This window comes from Bacillus rossius, chromosome 14 (assembly GCF_032445375.1).
Source record: "Bacillus rossius redtenbacheri isolate Brsri chromosome 14, Brsri_v3, whole genome shotgun sequence".
Classification (NCBI taxonomy): domain Eukaryota; kingdom Metazoa; phylum Arthropoda; class Insecta; order Phasmatodea; family Bacillidae; genus Bacillus; species Bacillus rossius.
In genome coordinates this window covers 26,653,783-26,677,540 of record NC_086341.1, presented here as the reverse complement: position 1 = coordinate 26,677,540, position 23,758 = coordinate 26,653,783, and the positions used below count along the sequence as shown (strand labels likewise).

The 23,758-nt window shown below is 40.5% G+C and overlaps 1 protein-coding gene across 1 annotated transcript in view; it reads left to right on the top strand.

Annotated features, from left to right (window-relative positions):
* The window catches only part of LOC134539032 (guanylate cyclase D-like), a 56,764-nt gene that overhangs the window by 15,983 nt on the left and 17,023 nt on the right, over positions 1-23,758 (top strand). The window contains exon 4 of the mRNA XM_063380706.1: positions 22,301-22,430. Within this exon, the coding sequence (XP_063236776.1) occupies positions 22,301-22,430 (130 nt within the window). The remainder of the gene's footprint in view (positions 1-22,300; positions 22,431-23,758) is intronic.

The window sequence follows — 23,758 nt, the reverse complement described above, 5'->3', positions numbered from 1 at the left end:
TCTCTCCAAAGATTTCTTATGCCCTCCTTGATCCATATCATTTATTGTGAGTAAAATATAAAGGTTGGGGAGGGGAAATTGGTTCATCTGTTAAAAAAAGCTGAAACTTAAAAAATCTGAAGTTAACATTATAAGTAATCCAACCATTTCAGTTATTTCCTTAGCCACCAAACCAAATGATTAAGGTTAGTAGTAGGGAGAGCGTGCCGACTCTGGAACATAGGCGAGGGGGGATTATCCCATTTTTTATGGTTTTTTACGCATTTTTTATGGTTTTTTATGTGCAAATCCAGTTTTTTATGCGCTAATCCAGTGGCTAATCCGCAAATCCGCAAATCCGCAAATTCGCAAATCTGCAAATCCGCAAATTCGCAAATCCGCAAATCCGCAAATTCGCAAATCCGCAGATCCGCAGATCCGCAAATCGCAAATCCGCAGATCCGCAAATCGCAAATTCGCAAATCCGCCATTTTGTATTTCTAGAAATTTCCACCAACTTCGAATCGTGACGTCATGATTCTGTGTCGTCTGCTGGAGGCCGCCATCTTGATTTCTTCTGGCCGCCATCTTGTTTCGTCTGCTGGAGGCCGCCATCTTGATTTTTCCTGGTCGCCATCTTGTTTCGTCTGCTGGAGGCCGCCATCTTGATTTTTCCTGGTCGCCATCTTGTTTCGGCTGCTGGAGGCCGCCATCTTGATTTTTCCTGGTCGCCATCTTGTTTCGGCTGCTGGAGGCCGCCATCTTGTGTGACGTCATATAGTTCTGTTGGTCGCCACCAGGTAGCAGCAGGTATTATTTTATTTTAACTAAAATATTTTCAGTGCCGAGGCTGGGATTCGATCCATGGGACGTGAAAACGTCCAGGATGTCGTGGTTGCGAGGCGGACGCCTTGACCACTAGACCACGAGACCAATTGGAATATGGTGGAATAAATAATCTATATATGCTACGTACTGACGGCAAGTTTATGATAAATGGGGGGAGGGTGTTTTTGCCTTCCTTAATGCATACCTAAGGCGCCACATTTGAAATTAAAATTATTATACAGCCGCCATCTTTAATTCCCGCACAGACTACCAGATGGCGCTAAATTCAAAAATTAGTTGTCAGAGGCGCCGCCATCTTGGTTCTCAAGTTGGCTGGTAGATGTCGCTAGTATCGCGCGGCAAATTCAAAAATTAGTTGCCAGAGGCGCCGCCATCTTTATTCTCAAGTTGGCTACCAGAGTGTGCCACCGTCACCATCTTTATTTCATATTTCAGCTGCCAGGGCGCAGCACCATTCGATAGGTCGAATGCTAATCGATATATTTACTTTTATTTCATATTTCAGCTGCCAGGGCGCAGCACCATTCGATAGGTCGAATGCTAATCGATATATTTACTTTTATTTCATATTTCAGCTGCCAGGGCGCAGCACCATTCGATAGGTCGAATGCTAATCGATATATTTACTTTTATTTCATATTTCAGCTGCCAGGGCGCAGCACCATTCGATAGGTCGAATGCTAATCGATAAATTTAGTAACAAGTGTTGCTACCAGAGGGCGCGATATTTAAATTTAAAAAATATTACAACCTTTAAACAATTCTCCGCCATCTTGGATTCAACAGCCCCACCATTTTGGAAGCACATGATACACCCAAGGACTCGTTCCAATACATGCACAGAGTGCACCGAAAAGATTGTTCCCTTACATGCACAGAGTGCACCATATTGAATGATCATGATATGTGTTCCTTTATATGCATCAGAAGCAGGCATAAGAAATTTTTTCTTGTAGGCATACTTTAGTGTTAGCTTTCCTGTAATGCATTTAATAATAGTGTAAGCTCATTATTATTATTTAGTGATAGTGAATTTATAACTATGATGTGTAGTCTCATTCTCTTCATCTCGACGTGGCGGAAGATTCTCTGGAGTGTAAGCTGAAAAAATAAATAAATAAATAAAAACTTGTGTTTGAATTTATAGTGGTATGCTGCTTTCCACATCACCTTAGAGACTATGTCTCAGGAGGTACAGCATTAGATGCGTTAACTCCTTTTTTTTATACATGGCGAGTTTCCCCGAGAGGCCTATTTTCCATGTTTAACAAGGGCGCAAGCATTATGCTTCACCGTCACTCTCTCCCAAGCCGCTGTCCACTCCATCATCTGGCTCCACTTGCTCTTGAGCCTCCATTACAGCTTCAAAGCATGCTATAATACCGTTGTAAAGGTATGTTAGAAACTCGTATTCCTCTGGAAATGCAGCGAACAAACTGATCGCGGAGACCTCTAGATGGTGTACTATCGCATCTATATTCATGCCGATGCAAGCATGAAGCGCATATTCAATGCAATCGCGCATTTCCTCAAAAGCAGCCATGTTCATTATGGAATTGTCAGAGACAGAATGAAGACTATAGTTGACCTGGTCTTGACGGAAAGATGACATGCAACAAAGTTTAACCACATTAGCATTTAAAATCAGGATAGACTGAAATTTACTTTAAATTATTAAACAGACTAACATTTAAAGAAAACTATCAGATTCACTATCTGAACCGTGTAAATAAGATGAGTGCAATCTCTACATGTTAAACATACCGATGGTTTTATCTCCACATGCGCAGTACAGTAGTGCATGAGTTCTGTCCAACATTCTTAATGTTTTATGGGTGAAGGGGGAGGCAATGAATCGAAGTTGGTTGCCATCTACCCAGTTGGCCACTCCGAGCGGAGGAGGAGTTTGGAGCGCTGTTGTTGTCCTACAACTCGACTCGGAGCAGCAATGCTTATTGAGCGTACCAAGGTATGAGGATAGTACAAAAAAAAACTGGAAAATTATAAAATAAAAAAAAAGTTAGAATATCTTATTATGTGGGGAACTCAGGTTCAGGGATCTAGACGGTAATGTCCCCATGGAAGCGTGCTAATTCCATCATCGGAAATGCTCCGCTTGTCGTCACCTGATGACAACGCCACCTTAGTCACGCGTTCAGTACAAACAATGTGATTTCGTGAACGAAAATGATATTGAGTCCCCCAAACCCGTGAATTTGTTTGCAAGCAATCCAGATATTGCTCAAAAAGTAGCGAGCTGAGTACACTGGCCTTCACACCCTTGGCTTTAAGCATAAAAGCACCATCGTCCATCTTGTATGCATAAAGTTTGGGGCGAAGACCAACATACTCAGTAATGATGCGTCCAGCGGCTTCATCCTTCATGACACCAGTCATGCCGTGGTTGACTGATGGAAACCTTTGAGCATTATCTGGAGCATAATTCGAAGTGTCGAATCGAGAAGCCAAATCGGGGAGAATCGATGAATACACATCGCGACACTCGATGTGGTACAGAAGAGAATCGGTATCTGAGTAAAGCAGGTGCAGAGATGGAAAGGGAAACTTAACCTGCATATAGTTATAGTGGAAATCATAGAGATGCAATTTGGATAAATCTAAGATGGCCACACCAGTGTAAAGGGGTTTGTTGAAGGTTACCGAACCTTTGGCTAACTCAATGAGGACCAGATTCTCATCGACGATCCGCCTGGCCTTAAATGACGGACGACCTATTAACTCTGCCGCACCATATATGGTATCGTACCGCGAAACCACACGTATGTCACGCTCCCTACGCGGCGACTGCAAAGATTTGCCAAAAACGGAATTATTCATTAATTTATAGAAGGATTTCTCAAAGGGGTTCGCTGCCTGAGCACGGCAATTCAGATTATACCGTACGTACGATGCCATCCAGGATTTTTGTTCAAAGCGCAAAACACGATGAACATTGTCAAGAACGGCCCCGTACGTAAGGTAGTGCTGCAGTGTTTTTGCATGTAAAACATAGTTCTTTCGCGGTTCAAGTGTCAATAAGAGCTTTGACATATTGCCGTTCACCGGTACGCCATTCACGGGTGCAAGCGGCAGGTCTGATAGCCGGTCATGACATTCACGCGGAAAGGATAGATCCACCTCTATAAAACATGAGCAGTCACCATCGGTGTCCATGGTGCTAAAGTTCCAGTTTGCATATTCGAGTTCCTGCACCCACTGGAAGTTGCCCACCGGAAGCTTACCAAGCATCGTATGACCATAGAGAGAATTTACATCGAAATAACAGATGTAGGAAGACGGCAGGCTGGAGTCATAATCGCTCATGTAAACATTGTTAGCCTTCGCATAGCGCCGACTAACGTTGGTGATCCCACCCCGAACAGCATTCTCCAAGAAAAGATAGATATCTGGATCGGTGACTAATTCCAGACACACCTCAGACTTGCTCAACAAACCGTCCCACGCAAGTGATGGGGCCGTAATGTAGTGCGCTGGATCTAAGCCATAGGACTGGCAACAAACTGAACGGAAATTCTCGAACACGTCAGCCAACAAACACGTATCCACCTTCAAATACTGCAACGCGTAATCGTTCAAAGTCTTACAGCGGAAAACATTCCACGCAGATCTAGCGTGAGCATAGTCCCCGTCACTCACGTCAGTCCCACTAAGAGCATTATGAAATGCTTCCCTAGGGGGTAGTGAGGTCGTCTGCAGTTCTGCCATACTAGTGACGAAATCGTATGGGAACACCCCTTTCCTACGAGCTAGATCAAACTGTGCGTCTTCTGGAAACTGGACACGAGTGAGGCTCAGCTGAGCAGGTGAGAGATTACCTGCCAGAGTATCCAGAGATGAAGTTAGGAAGTTAAGGGAGTCAATGAATCTTAAACGCACTGTTCGAGTACCTCCTCTCGCATCATTACCGGTAATCGGTATGTACTTTGTCATGCTCTTGTAACTTTCAAGAGACGTGCCTATAACCCTGACCTCCCCAGGGTTCTCCAAAATGGAGGAACCGTCAGGTTGTGCAATATGACGTGAGACTAATGGTCTCATCAAAAAGTGGGCGTCATAATTCTGAAGATTGTGGAAAATAGCCACCAGTTGGTTCTTCTGCAGTCTAAATGCAATATTACACTTAGAATGCGCATAGCCACGAATCTCACCGGTCAGGTGGTCATGGTCCAACACTGACTTGTCACCTAGTGTCTTATTACATATATGGCAATGTGTCTGACTCGCCAACCGCGCAGCAACAGCAGGAGTCTGGGCTTTCATGGGAACGGTCTTAGCATAAATCGCGCACACCCACTTAGTCATATCAATCAAGGTAGAGACCATGTCGGCAACACAATTCTCCCCTTCAAAGTGCGCATATCTGGTAAGCGAAGCATCGTACGAACAAACTAATAAAATGCTACATGCATAAGGCACGTGCTCGTTCACCGTCGTGGTGCTGGAGGCATCGGTCTCCGGTAAACAGGTGGACATCGGTTTCAAGTAGGTCTCTGTATCGCAATAAGCGACAAAGCCCATACGTTCCTTCTTGGATACATTTGTGAACTCGAGCCATTTAGTCTCCTCAGTCGGGAATACTGACCGAACGGCCGTGTGTTGGCTGCACAAATCAGTGTGGGAGTTCAACTTGTCCACAGTATGGAAATACTGAAGACAGCGCTCGCAAACCCACTTTGTATGTTGATCACGCGAGAGTTGAGAAGAAAGCAAGCGGGACAAATTCTTAATAGTCACGAAATGGAGATGAGCGGGACCACCAGACGCACGAATAGCCAAAATATTCACATGGCGATCACATCGCATAGAGGTAATGCAAATCGGATGGATACTTGCATCAGTAGGTTTGTTAAAATCCTCGTCAATAATCGTTCCCTGATCACTCACGCAAGAATAAATGTTCACGGAAATATTATTGAGACTCTCAAAGATCTTAACCTGATGCAGTGTCATGGGGAACGTCATACCGGTCGTATCAAAAACCTCGAGAGGATTAGGATACGATCCAGTACGAGTAACCATCCCAGCCGCCGGCGTCACACCTGCCATAACGGCATACAGAAAGCACATCTCACGGTCAGTCTCGATGTTTACACAAGCTTTGCGGTTAGACAAAAATGCAGGCAACTTTGTATGCGCGGCCCCCACCGTGAATGGTCGGTATGCAGAGACATGCATGTCGAGATGTTTTACATGACTCAACATCCATCCAGACCCGCGCAAAGCAAACTCACTTACATGCTCCATAAGCACAGAAACTAATGTGAAACTGAAAATTTCTGCTAGGTCCTCACTTAACAAAACAGGGATACTTTTGGAGGCGAAGTGGAAGCTTTCACTGATGGGCCCCTGCCCAGGATCCTCCTTAATAAATACCGCGGCCAATGTAAGATAAATTTTGAATGGGCGGAGAACGCCACCCACTACGTCCAGAAAGGGTTCCCTGCACCTGGAGAGAAATCTATTAATGTTGGGGTCGGGCTGGGGAATATCATTCGCGATTCTGGAATCAACAAGTCGACCCTGGAATGCGGAATCTAAAGCGACGGGCTTCAGGCTAGGCAAAGAGGGAGGTGGCGTGTCTTCGATCTCTAGGTTGGATGAATCATCAGCCGACGATAAAATCACTGACTCAAATGATGATGAAGATGAAATCAATGAATCAATAGATGATTCATCGAGCTCAGACATCGAAGGCTCGCTTTCCTCAAATCTAGCACGCTTATTAGAGTATGGAGAAGACATTATTATAAAAGGAATTTAAAAAAAATAAAGAAGGATACGCTCAACAAGTTAGAACCTGAAAAATAAATAAAAGATGCTTGCTCTAATATACTGAAACCAACAGCTGTATCAGCACTTATTATTTTCCATAATATGTGTAAAAATTTGTATTGAAAAAATAAGTGTAAATATGAAATAATTGTATGTCATGAGAAAACTTCTTGTAATATTTATTTGTGAAGTATTTCAAGTTGTAAATAATGTAGAAATATAAAATGTTTAAGACATGTAAACAATGTGCAAGAAATTAATTATATGTCGGTATATTCTGAGAATGTAGAGAATTATTATTTACATGGAACATACTTTATTGAAAACAAATGTATATCAACTTCATATCACGCTTAATATTGTTTAAAGTTTGACAAAATTTATTTAACTGTTTGCAAGCAAAGAACGAGCTCCGAATGGTTGTTGTTTTTATAAATCGCGCATAGCGTTCAGTAACAGAATGAAAGATGTATTAAAGAAATATTAAATACACGCATCCCGTTGTAAAAATAATTATGAAAACAAGTTGATTCTCAATCATTAATAAATAAGCGAAAACAGGAATAATATTCAAAGTAATATAATCGCAACAAAAAAAAATAGAGTTTAGTAATTTTTCCGTGATAATACACAATTTAAGTAATATAAATACATGGATTTAGTTATTGCTTAATTCGACCGTTTTAACGTGTTTATTTATTTAAAATAGTGGACATATTGTTAAATAAGAACTGTAAACACAGTGCGCGAACGTGTTTTAACGAAACGAATGTACTCCATCTCGTGTTGTCAGTCAGAACTGACAGAACACATACCTTATCTGGAGAAGAACGTCTCTCTGCGGAGGAGGTATCGAGGGCTGACGAGGGCTGGCTGCGATCAAATGAGGTTTCCGACCTCTGTGGCAGGTGTATATATATATAAATCTGCGTCGGGCGATGACCTGAATTCTCGCGGAATCGCCTACTCTGTGTGTCGGCTTTAGATGACAGTTATAAACGGAAAATTATTAATTTAAGAAAGTTGAGTAGATTATATTTGGTAAAATCATTTAATAATATGGTGATCATGGAAAACTAGTTAAACTATATGTTTTTTGTTTTAGAAAGTAGATTTTCTACCATTCACTTTTTTCAGAATTAAAATTTAATTAATGTTTTTTTTATTATAGCTTACTGAAAACATTTTTCTGCAATCGTTGTAATGCATTACAACGATTGCAGAAACTGTCAACCAAGTCTGTGACAGCATATAGACACCTCTTAGGTGCGACGACAGTTGTCTGGAAAAACAAATTCCTTTCTCTGAAAATAGAGAGCTTCATCCACGGGCTCTCGCACGTCAACCCGCTGGTCGGCCCAGGAAGGCAGGACGTTTCAATGCTAGCTTTTATTTTATATCAGAGGAATACTTAAATCATAACAATAAATCAGAGGTTACACATTAGTTTTATTGTAGTCAACATACATTTCGTGAACGTGCGGGCGCAGAGACTGATGGATAATTTGAATACATTTTTTTTTAAATTATACTAAACCAGAAAATTATATAATTGAAAAGAGTATTAATAAAAAATACAGTAACCTACACGTTCTTTACTTAAGTTGCAAACAGTTTCGGTAATAAAATATGCATTATGCTTTTAACAATTTATTTTAAAACTTTATGGAAAACTGAAATATTACAAGAAAATCACACATAATGTTTGCATACAAACCTGAACATTTACATACAAAGAATATTAAAGTGACGATAAAAAAAAAAGATTTGAATGCTAACTTGAACATTTCCTTACACACAAAGAATATTATATTTACGTATTCAGCTGAAACATTTACATACACAAAGTGACAAAAATTCAATTATACTTTGCTTAATAATTCTAGAAGTAATGAGCGCACTGCTACCCGGGCCATCTCGTCAGTTCTTTGTATGGAAGCACTAGACTCTGTTTGAACTCCGACATCTTGACTCACCGGTCCTAAATGACTGAGATCTCTGGTTCGACTCTTGCGAGAGGCAGCAGGCTTTCGCTGTCGTCTGGTGGACTTCGGTGTCGCCTCGGTGATTGGCTCAGCTACAGGTATGATGGATGTTGGCGAATCAGGGCTGATTTGAATGCATTCAGGGATAACCTGAACCGATTGGGTAGCTGTCTGGTTGAATGCGTGTGCGTAGACGTCTTCACTCGTGGCAGGCAGCACTGTATCGTGTCGAAGCATGTTAACAATACATTGTCCATAACCCGAGCAGTTAATTAATTCAAATGGTATGTCTTGAGGTCCTGGGTCGAGTATTTGTTTCGAGTGAAACATGCCGTCACAGCTTTCCGATATGTGTTTTAAATTGTCTTGACTCCACTCGCTGTAATCAACACTGCCTAGACCAGGATTTACACTCACGTATTTCTGCTTGAATGAAAGTTAGACATCTTGCTTGGCACAGATCCTCACACCGACACAGTTTCAGCTCGACTGTCGACCCAGGAAGCGGCGATCCTATTTAAAAATATATTGCCCATCCGAATGAATAAATTGATTACGAAATTCCATAGAGTAGAGCATCTCGTAGAACAGTCCATTATCTATATCCCCATAGTTGCTTGCTTAGATGCGTCGACACCGAGAATTTGTTTTCTCGTAATAAACGACCTCTCGACAAGGAACACAAATGATTACTGCAAGGCGTGTCGTGAGGTGGGTTCCACATGCATGTAGCGGGATTATGGCGATAGTGTTTAATTCCGGTACACCATTCGGAGAAAGTACTTTCATAGTCTCTGTCACGGGATGTCTTGAGCTCATCAATAGTACAGGGAAACTTTGCCATTGGATGACTAAGATTTATTACACAGTCTTTATGCTGACAGTCGAAAACAGTCAAGAGAGTCACGGACTTGTATGGTCTATCAGCGTGCCACCTCAGTCGGAAATGAGTATTTTCGCGACAAAGTTCGAAATAAACGTATCGAAGACTACTCAATCCAATATCAAATTCATAGAACTCTACATGAAATTCAACACAGTTCAGACTTGCACGTTTGTAAAGATATCTATTTTCGGTATTGTCAAACAAAGTCGAAGGCTTCATTTCTTTAGATCGTGGATCAGGAGGATAATTAAAATATCTTGTCGCTTCATCCCATGTTAAGATGCTCGGTGCCCACAATTCATCTATTACGGCATCTTCTTGGCTTTGAGTTATATCATGGAATCGCGGTGATAACATGACTGACATAGGTATTGTCTTAGCTCTCAAACTTAAGCGAATGGGGTGAATCGATAAAGTTTACACTGAAGGAAACTACATGTCTCGTAGCAAACACTGTTTTCATAAGTTGTGTTGTGAACATAACCATCACACTGCTCCTCCCAATGCACAACTGTCTCTGGGTTCGTGCTGCGTCTCAAATCACACCTTACTGCAGAATAATCTGGTTCTGAGGTTATAGTTTCAGTAGCGGCTGCTGCCTTAAGTTCTTCTAAGGTAGTAGGAAATTTACTGTCGGGTCTCAAGTAGTGCACAACACAATCTACCTGATTGCAGGGCGTCTCAATAAAGTCCGGAGCCTCCAGATCGCAATCGGTGCTCCAGTGATGATTGAAGTTGCAGACTATGAGGTGGAACTCTCCATCTCCGGTAAGGTATGCCACACGACGAAAGCCGGGTGACACGTCTGCGTAGCGTGCCGATGGATCGAACGTCATTTTTCTTGAATATATAGTGAGTCTACGCCCGCACGACCGCGAACTGTACGCTGACTGTCGTACCCCGGGACGATGACCTCAATTTATAGCGCCTCCAGTCCAGACATGTTTACCGTTGCTTCGCTTGTTGTTGATTCCATTTCGAGCGCGTCATCCAACATTCCAGGATCGCTGTGTTCTAGCATCCAAGCCCTAAGCAATGCGACATTACGGCGAGACGATACAGGTCTTATGCTGTCACGATTTTGAGCATACATTATGTCTAATTTTTTGAAAGCCGGGCAGCCATATTCCTCTTGTGCATCCACTATGTGCATGTGTTTGAGACAGTGTTTACCCAACCATCTTTTCTGTTCGCTTCCAGCAACTATTACAGTTCCACTCAAGTGAGTTGTCAAGATGGTGGAAAGACTGTTGTAGGGAAACAATCCGTGTTCCCATTTTAAACTATGAAAATTTTTAGTGAGCCACGCATTACTTCTCCTGTATTTACGACTAATGTCTCTCCACTCAAACGGCGGTTTGAATGTTCGCGTAATTATGTTCCCCTCAGAGTCAGCGATGCTAAGTTCCTTGGTAATAAAGCCATACTGAGAGAAAAATCCTTGCAGATTAACATACTTCATGGTGGCTGAGACACGACTGAGCCTCTACTATGCTTAACTCAGTATTTTAACAGCTTTGTCTCGTGGATTATAGGAGACAAGTCTGTCGTGCAATATTATTGCAAATGCTTGTGTTAAGATCGGTAGGTTGTCTGAGCTTGTGATCTCCAACTTGCAATCTATGATATTCGAAGGTATTTTCTCAGCTTGACGGCTTACATCAAACATGAATAACGTAGCCAGTTCCTTAAACTGATGAGGGTTAAGCAAAGGTGCATTCTGCTTTCCATAGTAAGACTCTTGAAAATTTGAATACATATCATATGCGATTAAGTAAAATCCATTGTCGAAGTTTATGTTCAAATCCGTGTATGGATAACTTTCTGAATTCAAGAATAGTTTTATATTCTTTATGTTGCAGTGGTCAAACCTCGATTTATCGGCAGCCATTACATTATGTTTAGCCGATTGAAAGCCGACTATTATGTATCGTGGTTTTTCCATCGAGAAGCTTGTCTTTACTGACCAGCTGACATTTTGTGCTTGTGGCATGCTGGGATATGTTTCAACAGACCAAGATCTAAATGCTATATCTATATTTCTGCTTTTCTCCACAAGCTTAAGCAGTCGCGTGCGTTCCGCTGGAGACACTTGGATGTGTGGTACGGCCCAATCGATAGAGTTTATGGTTAAATTAACTGCTTGAGGCTGCGCACTCGCATCTACGATCGAGTTAATGTACGTATTTTCTAAAACTATAATTAACTCTTGTTTGGAGTTTAGAAGTATACGGTGATAATCCTCAGCAAAGCCGAGGAGATGGCTTAGCGGAACACAGATTTCGAAAACACCATCGGCTGTTAGAGGCAAGCTATAGTTTTCCTCGAGACACCATCCCTCCATTTTGCTGATGGCGTATTCATCACGAGTTCGTGAAAGATAATTCTTCACTGTAGATACCACTCCTAGTGATCTGGTCTGGTCTATAAGAACGCCGTTCAGTTCAAATCCTATCCGATTGATCATATGTAATACACCATTGTTTATAATCTTTGCATGGTCCGGTTTCCGTCCGTCTGCCTTTACGAGTTTTCCACGTATACGCAAAAAGGATTTTGAGATGTTTGTGTATGCATCATGATTTTGAATCACTATACGGATTTCAGAGTTGGGGGCATAGGGTCCATTTAAGTATGGTTTGTAAATATGCAGTTCAGTTTTTGAAATAGAATCCTCAAATTGTGGTGCTTGCTCGACTTCAAGAACGGTGTTCTCCATGAGGATAAACTCTAAATCCAAGTTTTTTAAGGAATCTCACGTTAACAGATGTTAGCCGCTTGATGTCTCGTCGTCTACTGGATAAGGACACACCTGAACCGCTCCATTTATGCTTAGAAAAATATTTCACTCCCATTGTTTTTTCAAATGCAGTCTTAGAGTTATTTCTTCCTTTCTTAGGTTAACTAAGCGTCCTTCCTGATCGACTATTTGAATGTCGAGCTCCGATATCGATTGAACGGTAACTGGGACATAAATGAGCGTGGTAGGTCGTTCATTTATCTTATATCCCGGAGGTACTATGGGGGAAAATTCATGAATAGTATTGTTTAATTTACCATTCAAGTATGTGTGTCCCACAGCATTGCTTGTAATTCGTATAACATTCACGGGGAATATATTTACAGGATTTGTCGATTCATGCAGCTCACCTGCTTTGTATACTTGAGAAGAAAATCCAAGCATTTCACCTAATGTATTTTTTCCACTAAAATCCACATGTATATTGTTGCTGAACATTATGCACTGTAAGGTGTTGGGGTTGCCTCGTAATAGAAATGTTGAATCTGCAGGTAGGTTCTGTTTTATGTAAGCTTCCATGTCACTTATTTCATATGCACCTGTTGGTAATTTCATTTCATGATGTTCATTGTTTGCGATGTATAGAAAAACTTGATTATTTTCATCAATGTTCGGTATCGAGTTGTCAGATCGATCAATGCCATTGTCCACTCTCCATCCAATTGCAAGGGAGGGAAGTAGTAGGTTCTCATAATCGAGCTCTTCCCAGAAAAAATTAATGTTATTGACATTTTGTCTAGTTTACACTGCGTCTCGCGTTGTGTGTGGTCTCTCTATAAACACTCTGTCGCATATGTGGCTTATGATAACACTAATGCTTCTTATATATTGATACTAAAAATCTTAAGCATAAGTGACCGCAATTCCATGAATGCAACTTTTGTTGTCTGTCATAATTATAGGTTATGTTGCACTTGTTTAAATATCGTATCAGTTCCACTGGTGGAGGCAAGTCTCCGAAGCTATCGTAATATTCAACGTTAGGACCGGTCTTGACATAAGCAGTCCAATGCGTTCCCGGTCCTTTGGATGAGTCTAGATTCAAAATAGCACTTTCATTACGCAATGGTTTCTTAGGTAGCGAATCGCGCATGTATATTTGTCTAAAGTATGGTATTTTCAATTCTTTTATCGCCTTCATTAACTCGAGGTTTGTAAGAGCTCGCTTTGGTAAGTTTTTGATTATCGCTTCCTGCTCCCGCGATTTTTCTTTCTTCTTCTTCCTCTTCGCTTTCCCCCACCACCCGACTGTGGGTAGGGGCGTAGATAAAGTCCTGAACCGTTTTTTGCTGCACGTGCTATCGCTTGCATACGTGCCTGACTCCGGACATCGGAAACAGTTTTAGCAACACCCGCAGCTCCACCAATTAAGCTGCCTAATGCAGCGAGTGCTGGAAATATAAATGGTAATAGACCACCCTTCTTCCCCAGGGCTTTCCTGACAGATTTACGGTTTCTCTTCTTTGATGATGATGAAAATCTTAAACCTGCACCAAGCTTACGTTTCACTCTCATAATCTTGTTAACGGTCCACGCGGATACTCTCTGTCCAAATTTAGTTTCGGGAGACTTTCTAATCTTCTCGGCCGTGTCAGCTAATATTTTATCCGCTTTATGTCTTTCAGCCAAGTTATTACTATTCGCATACACAATATCGTGAAGACGACACGCCTCGTCTAGTGCATTCACACCACGATCACCTCTTGCTAGTCTCTCGGCTAGTCTCGTGCCAGGTCCACAGAAATTGTAGCCCGGAAGATGTGCCTCGAATGGTAGCTTATTTATAACAGAATTAACTAAGCCTGAACCTCTCTTCCGTCTCATACAAGACATATCAAGACACTGAGTGGTTTCACTATAAGGATGACTGTTTTATAGTGTTTAGGTTTAGTATTAAGAATGGAGGTTGTTCAACAACAGCTCGCTTTACCAATTTCACTAATTGATGATGATGTGTTTAGTAAAACTGAAGAACGTCATGGATCTCTGTTACCAAATACCATACGGTGTATAGTGTCAGGTCCTTCGAATTCTGGCAAAACTTGTCTTATTCTTTCACTTCTAGAACACCCCAATGGGATACGTTTTGAGAATGTGTATTTATATAGCAAGTCCCTAGAACAACCAAAATATCAACGTTTAGCCCATGTGCTGGAAAATGTCGGGGGAGTGAAATTTTTTAAATTTCGAGAAAATGCTGATGTTTTAGACCCCAGTCAAGCCCTCCCCAACTCTGTGCTAATCTTCGATGATGTTGCTTGTGATAAACAAAGCATTGTTCAAAAGTATTATTCTATGGGGCGACACCACAAGATCGACTGTTTCTACTTGGTACAAACTTATACCCAAACCCGAAAGCAATTAGTGCGAGATAATTGTAATCTAATAATTTTGTTTAAAATGGACGATCTTAATCTAAAACATGTGTTTTCCGACCATGTCGGTACAGATATGAGCTTTGAGAGATTTAAAACTCTTTGCGGTCACTGTTGGAACAGTCCTAATGAGCATGGTTTCATTGTGATAGCTAAAGATTTTCCTCTACATAAAGGGCGTTACAGATGTGGTTTTGATCAGTTTATTGTGATAGGTTCATGAATCATGATGTCAAAGTTCGGTGGTGGTGGACTTAAACGATCGCACGACTCATGCATGACGTTTACTCGTGAAGGGGACTGCGACTTAAGCTGGAAACATTTGAAGAGAGTTGGTGATCCTAAACAAGATGGTGATGCTGCTAATAAGAAGTATGTTGACGCAGTAAGCGGGGCTTTTACACATGCTTTGCATTCGATGACTGATGGTATGACACGACAAGTTACAGATATCAACAGATCACTTACTGTAACAAGAGATGTGCAAGTGGGGATTATGGAGTTCTTGCGCAATATGGAGGCTAAAGAACAGCATTTAATTGCTCAATTAAATGAAAGTCTTTCAGCTGTGTCGACAAAGTTGGGTGATATGTGCACCTCGTTGGAGAGCAGGTTAGATTTATTCGCACAAACATTTATAGAGGAACTAAATGATGCACTAAATGCTAACATGGTTGAGATGGTATTGAAAATTAATGCTGGAATTGTACAACAGCTTTCACAAATGAATCGCACTGTTGGTGTTTTGACGATTACTCCTGATGAATATTCTCGCGGTGTGTTGTCTAAGAAACCTTCACCTCCAAAACCAGCACCTGCAAAAACAGCATCTTCAAAACCAGCACCTCCAAAACCAACACCTCCAAAACCAGCACCTCCAAAACCAGCACCTCCAAAACCATCAAGCTCTAGACATGCCTAGATCACTCACGTATTGATGCTAGTTGTATATAAAAGGGTGATATGCTATCGCTAACTCTGCAGTCATGTCTCTTGAGGCTAGTAAGTTGGAGCGCGTCATAGAAAATGTTCGTGCAAAGTATCTACTTGCCAAACGAGCTCGTTTGGAGAGGGATGCAATTAATGAAGAAATATTCAAGTCTGTTAATTCGCGTTTGGATAAACTTGGACCTACTACATCGCTCGCACAGTCTATCGATACTGTGAAGCAGGATTCTGCGGAAGAAGCTACTGTGAAACAATATTTAGAATCAAGCGACAGTGATGACTCGAACGCTATTCCTTTAAAACATCACGGTGTTCCATATGATGATTCTTTAGGTGGAGTGCAGTCTTATTTGCAGAGCTACAACCTTCGCTCTGGTGATGGAACCTATGGTGTATCTAAACGACATAACCGCTGGTTTTTAGGGGACACGGAAGTATTTTTTCACGATAACAATATGATTCGCGTTAAAGATGAACTGATACAACCTGCTCCTGGTTTATTTGAACTTTTATTTCGCAGAGAGCCGCATACGTACTCGGAATCGGCCCTTAAACAATATGGTAATCTACTAGAGCTTACAAATGCTTATTTTAAAAAGAATGATCCTGCAACAAATCTCTATAAAAGCACGTCACATGCGAAATTTGATATCATTAAGCAACTGTTTCCACATATTGGTTCGCAGCAACGAGGAAGTGGATTGTTACATAAAACATTGGATTTAGGTCGTAAACGAGAGTTCATTTATTGGAATGATCCGAATGAGATAGTAGATCGACTCAGGTTGTTAATGGCCTCGCAGGCTTCTGGCCACACCGGACACAATAGCGAAATCCTTTCGATACTTGAAGAGTTACAAGAATCAGGATACATTGCAAAATGAGCGACGCACAGCGTGGGATTGCATACGAGCTTCACCGAGGCAAACGTATTATATTTCCTCGCAGAAAGGTTTTAACATATGGACTCCATGATTTACTACAGATTGATTTGGTAGAAATGATACCATACAGTAAAGTGAACAGTGGTTACAAGTACATCCTGACTGCCATAGATGTGTACAGCAAACGTGCTTATGCAGTTCCAGTTAAACAAAAGACAGGTGTGATGGTTACTGCTGCCATTAGAAGTATTTTGAAAGAAGCAGGAAGTTTTAAAAGTATTCAAAGTGATGCGGGAACAGAATTTTATAACTCAACTTTCAGATCTCTTATGAAAAGAAAAAATATTAATCATTATTCCACTCACAGTGAGATTAAAGCAAGTGTGGTAGAGCGGTTTAATAGATCTCTAAAATCGCTGCTTTTTCGCGAGTTTTCAGCTCAAGGAAATTATAAGTGGCTTAAAATTTTACCACAAGTTCTACGTGTCTACAATAACAGATTCCACCGCACCATTGGCATGGCTCCGAATCAAGTGAAGGATGACTCTTTGCTACAAAGTGTTTACAAATATGTAAAGACAATTGACCCTAGAAAACCTAAGGCTCGTGTGGGGGATCATGTACGCGTGTCACGAAACAAGAAAGTTTTTGAAAAGGGGTTTACACCGAATTGGTCTCACGAAGTGTTTAAAGTAACAGCTATGAGGTCCAGCTTTCCGCGTGTGTATAACTTGAGTGATATGGATGGAAATGAAATACAAGGTGTTTTTTATGCTTCAGAAATTCAAATTACAAAATACCCCGATACATACTTGGTAAATAAAATTCATCGAAAGCGTGGTGAAAGATTCCAGGTGTCTTGGAAGGGGTTTCCCGATACCGTGAGGACATGGGTAAAGAGAAAGGATATGGGAGTTTAAGATTACATATACACATTTTATTTTACCTTATTGCTTGTTCTCAATCGAAGCATATTCTATGGAATCGTTTGTGTGGGCTGTTGTTGAGATTCTATTCCTGCAATGTATTTATAATGTGTGGACTACTTCCTGAACACGACCCAGCACTCTGCAGCTTGGGATCAACAAGCTGTGACGTCAGCCCGCGCTGGGCGCCTCATTGGAATGTGTAGCGCGACATCGGGGTTGCATGTCATCTTTCCGTCAAGACCAGGTCAACTATAGTCTTCATTCTGTCTCTGACAATTCCATAATGAACATGGCTGCTTTTGAGGAAATGCGCGATTGCATTGAATATGCGCTTCATGCTTGCATCGGCATGAATATAGATGCGATAGTACACCATCTAGAGGTCTCCGCGATCAATTTGTTCGCTGCATTTCCAGAGGAATACGAGTTTCTAACATACCTTTACAACGGTATTATAGCATGCTTTGAAGCTGTAATGGAGGCTCAAGAGCAAGTGGAGCCAGATGATGGAGTGGACAGCGGCTTGGGAGAGAGTGACGGTGAAGCATAATGCTTGCGCCCTTGTTAAACATGGAAAATAGGCCTCTCGGGGAAACTCGCCATGTATAAAAAAAAGGAGTTAACGCATCTAATGCTGTACCTCCTGAGACATAGTCTCTAAGGTGATGTGGAAAGCAGCATACCACTATAAATTCAAACACAAGTTTTTATTTATTTATTTATTTTTTCAGCTTACACTCCAGAGAATCTTCCGCCACGTCGAGATGAAGAGAATGAGACTACACATCATAGTTATAAATTCACTATCACTAAATAATAATAATGAGCTTACACTATTATTAAATGCATTACAGGAAAGCTAACACTAAAGTATGCCTATAAGAAAAAATTTCTTATGCCTGCTTCTGATGCATATAAAGGAACACATATCATGATCATTTAATATGGTGCACTCTGTGCATGTAAGGGAACAATCTTTTCGGTGCACTCTGTGCATGTATTGGAACGAGTCCTTGGGTGTATCATGTGCTTCCAAGATGGTGGGGCTGTTGAATCCAAGATGGCGGAGAATTGTTTAAAGGTTGTAATATTTTTTTTTAAATTTAAATATCGCGCCCTCTGGTAGCAACACTTGTTACTAAATATATCGATTAGCATTCGACCTATCGAATGGTGCTGCGCCCTGGCAGCTGAAATATGAAATAAAAGTAAATATATCGATTAGCATTCGACCTATCGAATGGTGCTGCGCCCTGGCAGCTGAAATATGAAATAAAAGTAAATATATCGATTAGCATTCGATCTATCGAATGGTGCTGTGCCCTGGCAGCTGAAATATGAAATAAAGATGGCGACGGTGGCACACTCTGGTAGCCAACTTGAGAATCAAGATGGCGGCGCCTCTGACAACTAATTTTTGAATTTGCCGCGCGATACTAGCGACATCTACCAGCCAACTTGAGAACCAAGATGGCGGCGCCTCTGACAACTAATTTTTGAATTTAGCGCCATCTGGTAGTCTGTGCTGGAATTAAAGATGGCGGCTGTATAATAATTTTAATTTCAAATGTGGCGCCTTAGGTATGCATTAAGGAAGGCAAAAACACCCTCCCCCCATTTATCATAAACTTGCCGTCAGTACGTAGCATATATAGATTATTTATTCCACCATATTCCAATTGGTCTCGTGGTCTAGTGGTCAAGGCGTCCGCCTCGCAACCACGACATCCTGGACGTTTTCACGTCCCATGGATCGAATCCCAGCCTCGGCACTGAAAATATTTTAGTTAAAATAAAATAATACCTGCTGCTACCTGGTGGCGACCAACAGAACTATATGACGTCACACAAGATGGCGGCCTCCAGCAGCCGAAACAAGATGGCGACCAGGAAAAATCAAGATGGCGGCCTCCAGCAGACGAAACAAGATGGCGGCCAGAAGAAATCAAGGTGGCGGCCTCCAGCAGACGACACAGAATCATGACGTCACGATTCGAAGTTGGTGGAAATTTCTAGAAATACAAAATGGCGGATTTGCGATTTGCGGATTTGCGGATTTGCGGATTTGCGAATTTGCGGATTTGCGGATTTGCGGATTAGCGGATTTGCGAATTTGCGGATTTGCGGATCTCCGGATTAGCCACTGGATTAGCGCATAAAAAACTGGATTTGCACATAAAAAACCATAAAAAATGCGTAAAAAACCATAAAAAATGGGATAATCCCCGGATTACCCCGCTCCCCCCTCGCCTATGTTCCAGAGTCGGCACGCTCTCCCTACTGTTAGTTACGATTGAATGCTTAAGAATTAACAAAAATAATTAGTCCTGTTCTTAAAATATTATTCTGTTTATACGAGTGTAATTGTTTTTGACTGAAAAACGTTAATATTACTCTCATATACACAGTTGTATTTTAACGTCAAGACTAATTCTGACCAATCCTTACGTATGTACTCGATCGTAAACTAGCCTGTGTATTTGTTCACAACAGTTCTGTGGATCTCATTCCTGCTTACCAAAGTCCGCACAGTTTGAATGTATCAAAACGTGCTTTTATTTATCTCTTTTACTATTAGGTGAAGGTGTGGTTGAATAACGTGCAAGAAATTTTGGGAAGAAGTATGAGTGTGAGAAGATGTAAGTTCTCAAAGCTTGTCTAAGGTTTTTTTTTCTCCCACATTTTATACTAACTTTACAGGGAAATGTGTGCCAGGTGACATTTTATAATAGAGGAGAGGGCAGGTGTCATTTCCCACCTCAAAAACGGGGCTCGATGAGGTTTGGAAACGGAATTTTATTTCGGCAAGTTTAAGGCAGTGTCCGAATTAAATTGCACAACGTTTTACTTGTGACCCTCTTTAAAACACTCGCCCTTGTGGTACAATATAGCCATTCTGACGGATATAATTTGTGGTCTCTATAAACTATATTAGACAGCTAAACAGGTTGTTATCATTTATTATTTTCAATTAATTTAATTCCAGCAAATTATTCCGTCTGACAGTAATAACATGTTTACACTTAATTACAAACAAATGAATTAATGGAAACCCACTGAAGTTTCTATCTTTGCTCCGTAAGTTGCAGTCGCCATATGTTTGAACTTTGTTGTACACCTGTTACATTTTCTTTTTTCATTGAATTGTTAATCCTGTTAAAATGTAAATTGAATATATTTTACATATATTTTATTGCTTAAATTTTCAGTAAAACATAACCTAAAAAACACTTTTCAAAATGGTGACTTTGTTTACCTGGAAGTACGCGAGAAGTATCGCAGATTCGTTTACTTACATACCTTCCGGTACGGACATTCCTCCTGACGTCACTTCCGGGACAAGTACACGTTAAGTCAATATTCGGGCGAATTTGGACACAGCCTTAACGAAATACAGGACCGTGACACGCATCAAGGTCACTTTTGTACAGTAAAGTCAATGCTACATTCGCGATAGCAAGCAAACAACATGTAAATAGCAAGTTCGCACACGTTCATCACAGAATTTGAAGCTACATCCACACAAAAAAAAATAAATGTGGTTCGAAAAATTACAACAGTTTTCCAGCCTTTTTTTGGTGGAAATTTTCATTTTCAAATGATATTTTTTCATGTGTTATTACATGAAGCAGTTTCTTACCGAAATTCAAGCATTTTATTTTGCCATTTAGTTTTTAACGACTAAGAATGATTTGCCTCGCAAATAAATACCACCTGTTGTCTTTGAGATGTAAATATCAAAGTAATCGTTAGCTACTCTATACCGCTGACGTGATATATGACGTATTGCATGCTGATTGGTCGCGCACAGAAATTCAGTGCACAGCACGGAGATAAGGTGGGAGTTCGACAACTTTCGGTGCGCCGTTTTTTCTGTCAGTGTGCTATTTTCCAATGTAGCAGCTGCTATCTGTTTGAGTACATTCAACTTCCTTGCTCCTCGTATCCGCACGTGCTGTTGAGTTAAAAAAATAAATAATGTGTTGTAGTTTTAGAGTTATTGGCATACAAGTTTTAAAATCTCCACCCTGCACCAAATTATTAGATATTAGATATGGTGACACATTCATGACTAATCATATTAAAATTTTTTTTAAGTAACATTAATAATCCTGTACTTTTTGGGGGAAAAAACATTCTTTGCACGACTTATGCCGCGAAAGTTTTTAGTTTTTAATTTTTTCATACAAAAAAATGTACTATTTTAACTTAAGCAAGTTTTTTTTTTAATGTAGCCCATTTAAGCAATTATCTTGCTACGTTATCATAACACTTTTTTACGGTATGAATAGTTAAAGTTAACTGATCAAATTTTTTTACCACATAAGTCATGCAAAGAATCTTCTTTCCCACATATTTAAATTAGAAAGTCACGACTTAAAACGATCATAACTCAGAAACACACAACTTATAACTGTCATAACTTAGAAACGCGTAAATTTTAAACACATAACTTAGAAACACACCATGCCAAAACACGCAATTTAGAAACGGCATAACTTAGTCGTAATTAGACAATTCTATATTGTGTGTTTCTAAGTGATGCGTGTATAAGTTGCACGTTTCTAAGTTGTATTTCTAAATGACGTGTTTCTAAGTTCCGTGTTTCTAAGTTGTATTTCTAAGTGATGTGTTTTTAAGTTGCGTGTTTCTAAGTCGCATGTTTCTTAGTTGCGTGTTTCTAAGTTGTGTGTTTCTAAGTTGAGTGTTTCTAAGTTGCGTGTTTCTAAGTTGTGTGTTTGTAAGTTGTGTGTTTGTAAGTTGTGTGTTTCTAAGCTGTGTGTTTCTAAGTTGTGTGTTTCTAAGTCATGACAGCACCTCCCCGCCTGGAGGCGGCCTCTTGAGCACTGAATGGTAAGCCTATGGGCGCAGGCAGCAGATCTCGAGGGAGCTGGCGCAGCTGCGTCGCGAGCAGAGCGTGGCCATCGCCGTGCTGGTGCTGGTGGTCGGCATCTCGCCCGTCATCGTCATCCTCGTCACCAGCGTCACCAGGACCATCCAGGTGCGGCCCAGTCGTGCCAACTCCTGCACAGCCCCCCTGGGTGGCGATCGGAAACCCCTCAAGTTTCCACTGTCATTTCCAACGTGAAAACGGTAAAAGTGAAAATTGTATTCGTTGCTCTTCACCGGCAAGTTGTTGTCGGTCGTAGTGCGAAATTCAGCCACCAGCGCCACTTGTGTTGCTGTTCTTTTTTCACTTTTTTTTTCTTTCAAGATACACACTTTAATTTCACACCTTCAAAAAAATTTCTTAAATAATGTACCCGCTAAAAAAATCCCCCTTAATAAATGTACCCCTTCAAAATTCCCCTTTACATCTTGGTTCCCCTCTTAAGTTGAGGGGAGGGGGACCCCAAGTTGGCATCACTGGCATGGCCCCTCAGTGTCAGTTGCTGAGGGGCGGGAGAGTTTCAGGCGCGAAAAAAAAAAAAACAGAAGGACAAACAAAGTTTGAGGGACGGGAAAAATAATTTTTTTTAACGTACGGCAATGTTTCTATGTTTATTTTTTAAAAAAATTTTTACCATTGAGTACTGCCATGGACAGGGTCAAGGAGAAATTTTAGTTTCCACTTACTATTGCAGTGCGCTGAAAAATTATTAGTCCTTGAAGCAAACACTTGGAAATAGATTTTAAACTCGTTTGACAGTAAACAGTTTTTTATTATAGTAGTTATGACAGACAAATAAAACTGTAAAACCATTTATTAAATTTAAATAAGAAAAACTTAATATTTAGTTGCATAATGTGCTTTTTTTGAAACTACATATAAGCGTGAATATGTACAATTTTATGAACTGTAAAAGGAAGGGGAGGTAGATAAATATTAGATAACTGTCCAGGGCGCTAGCTGCCTTACATCGGGGTCTGCAAGGGAGGGCATTAAGGCCGTGTTTCACACTTGAAAAAAAAAACAGTAACAGTAGGACGTCTGCACAAAATTTAACCGCCATGTTTTTCAACCTACTGATTCACAACACACAGAAAGGTGGAGATGAATCAATGTATTTAAAACTAAATTAATTCAATTACTTATAAAACGTCATTAGCGATAAATGTAAATACAAATATATATATATATATATATATATATATATATATATATATATATATATATATATATATATATATATATATATCGTGTTTATAATTGTTAATAAGAAATGTTCATAACCCAAATTAATTTATATGTTTAAAAATAGCTGCTGGTCAGAGGTCACAGTATAATCCTTTGGTAGATGATATAGTTTTTCACTAACACTACCAACAGATGTTGGATGCAACGCCAATTTTCACTGGCTAATATTAACAGTAAGATTTCAACAGGTT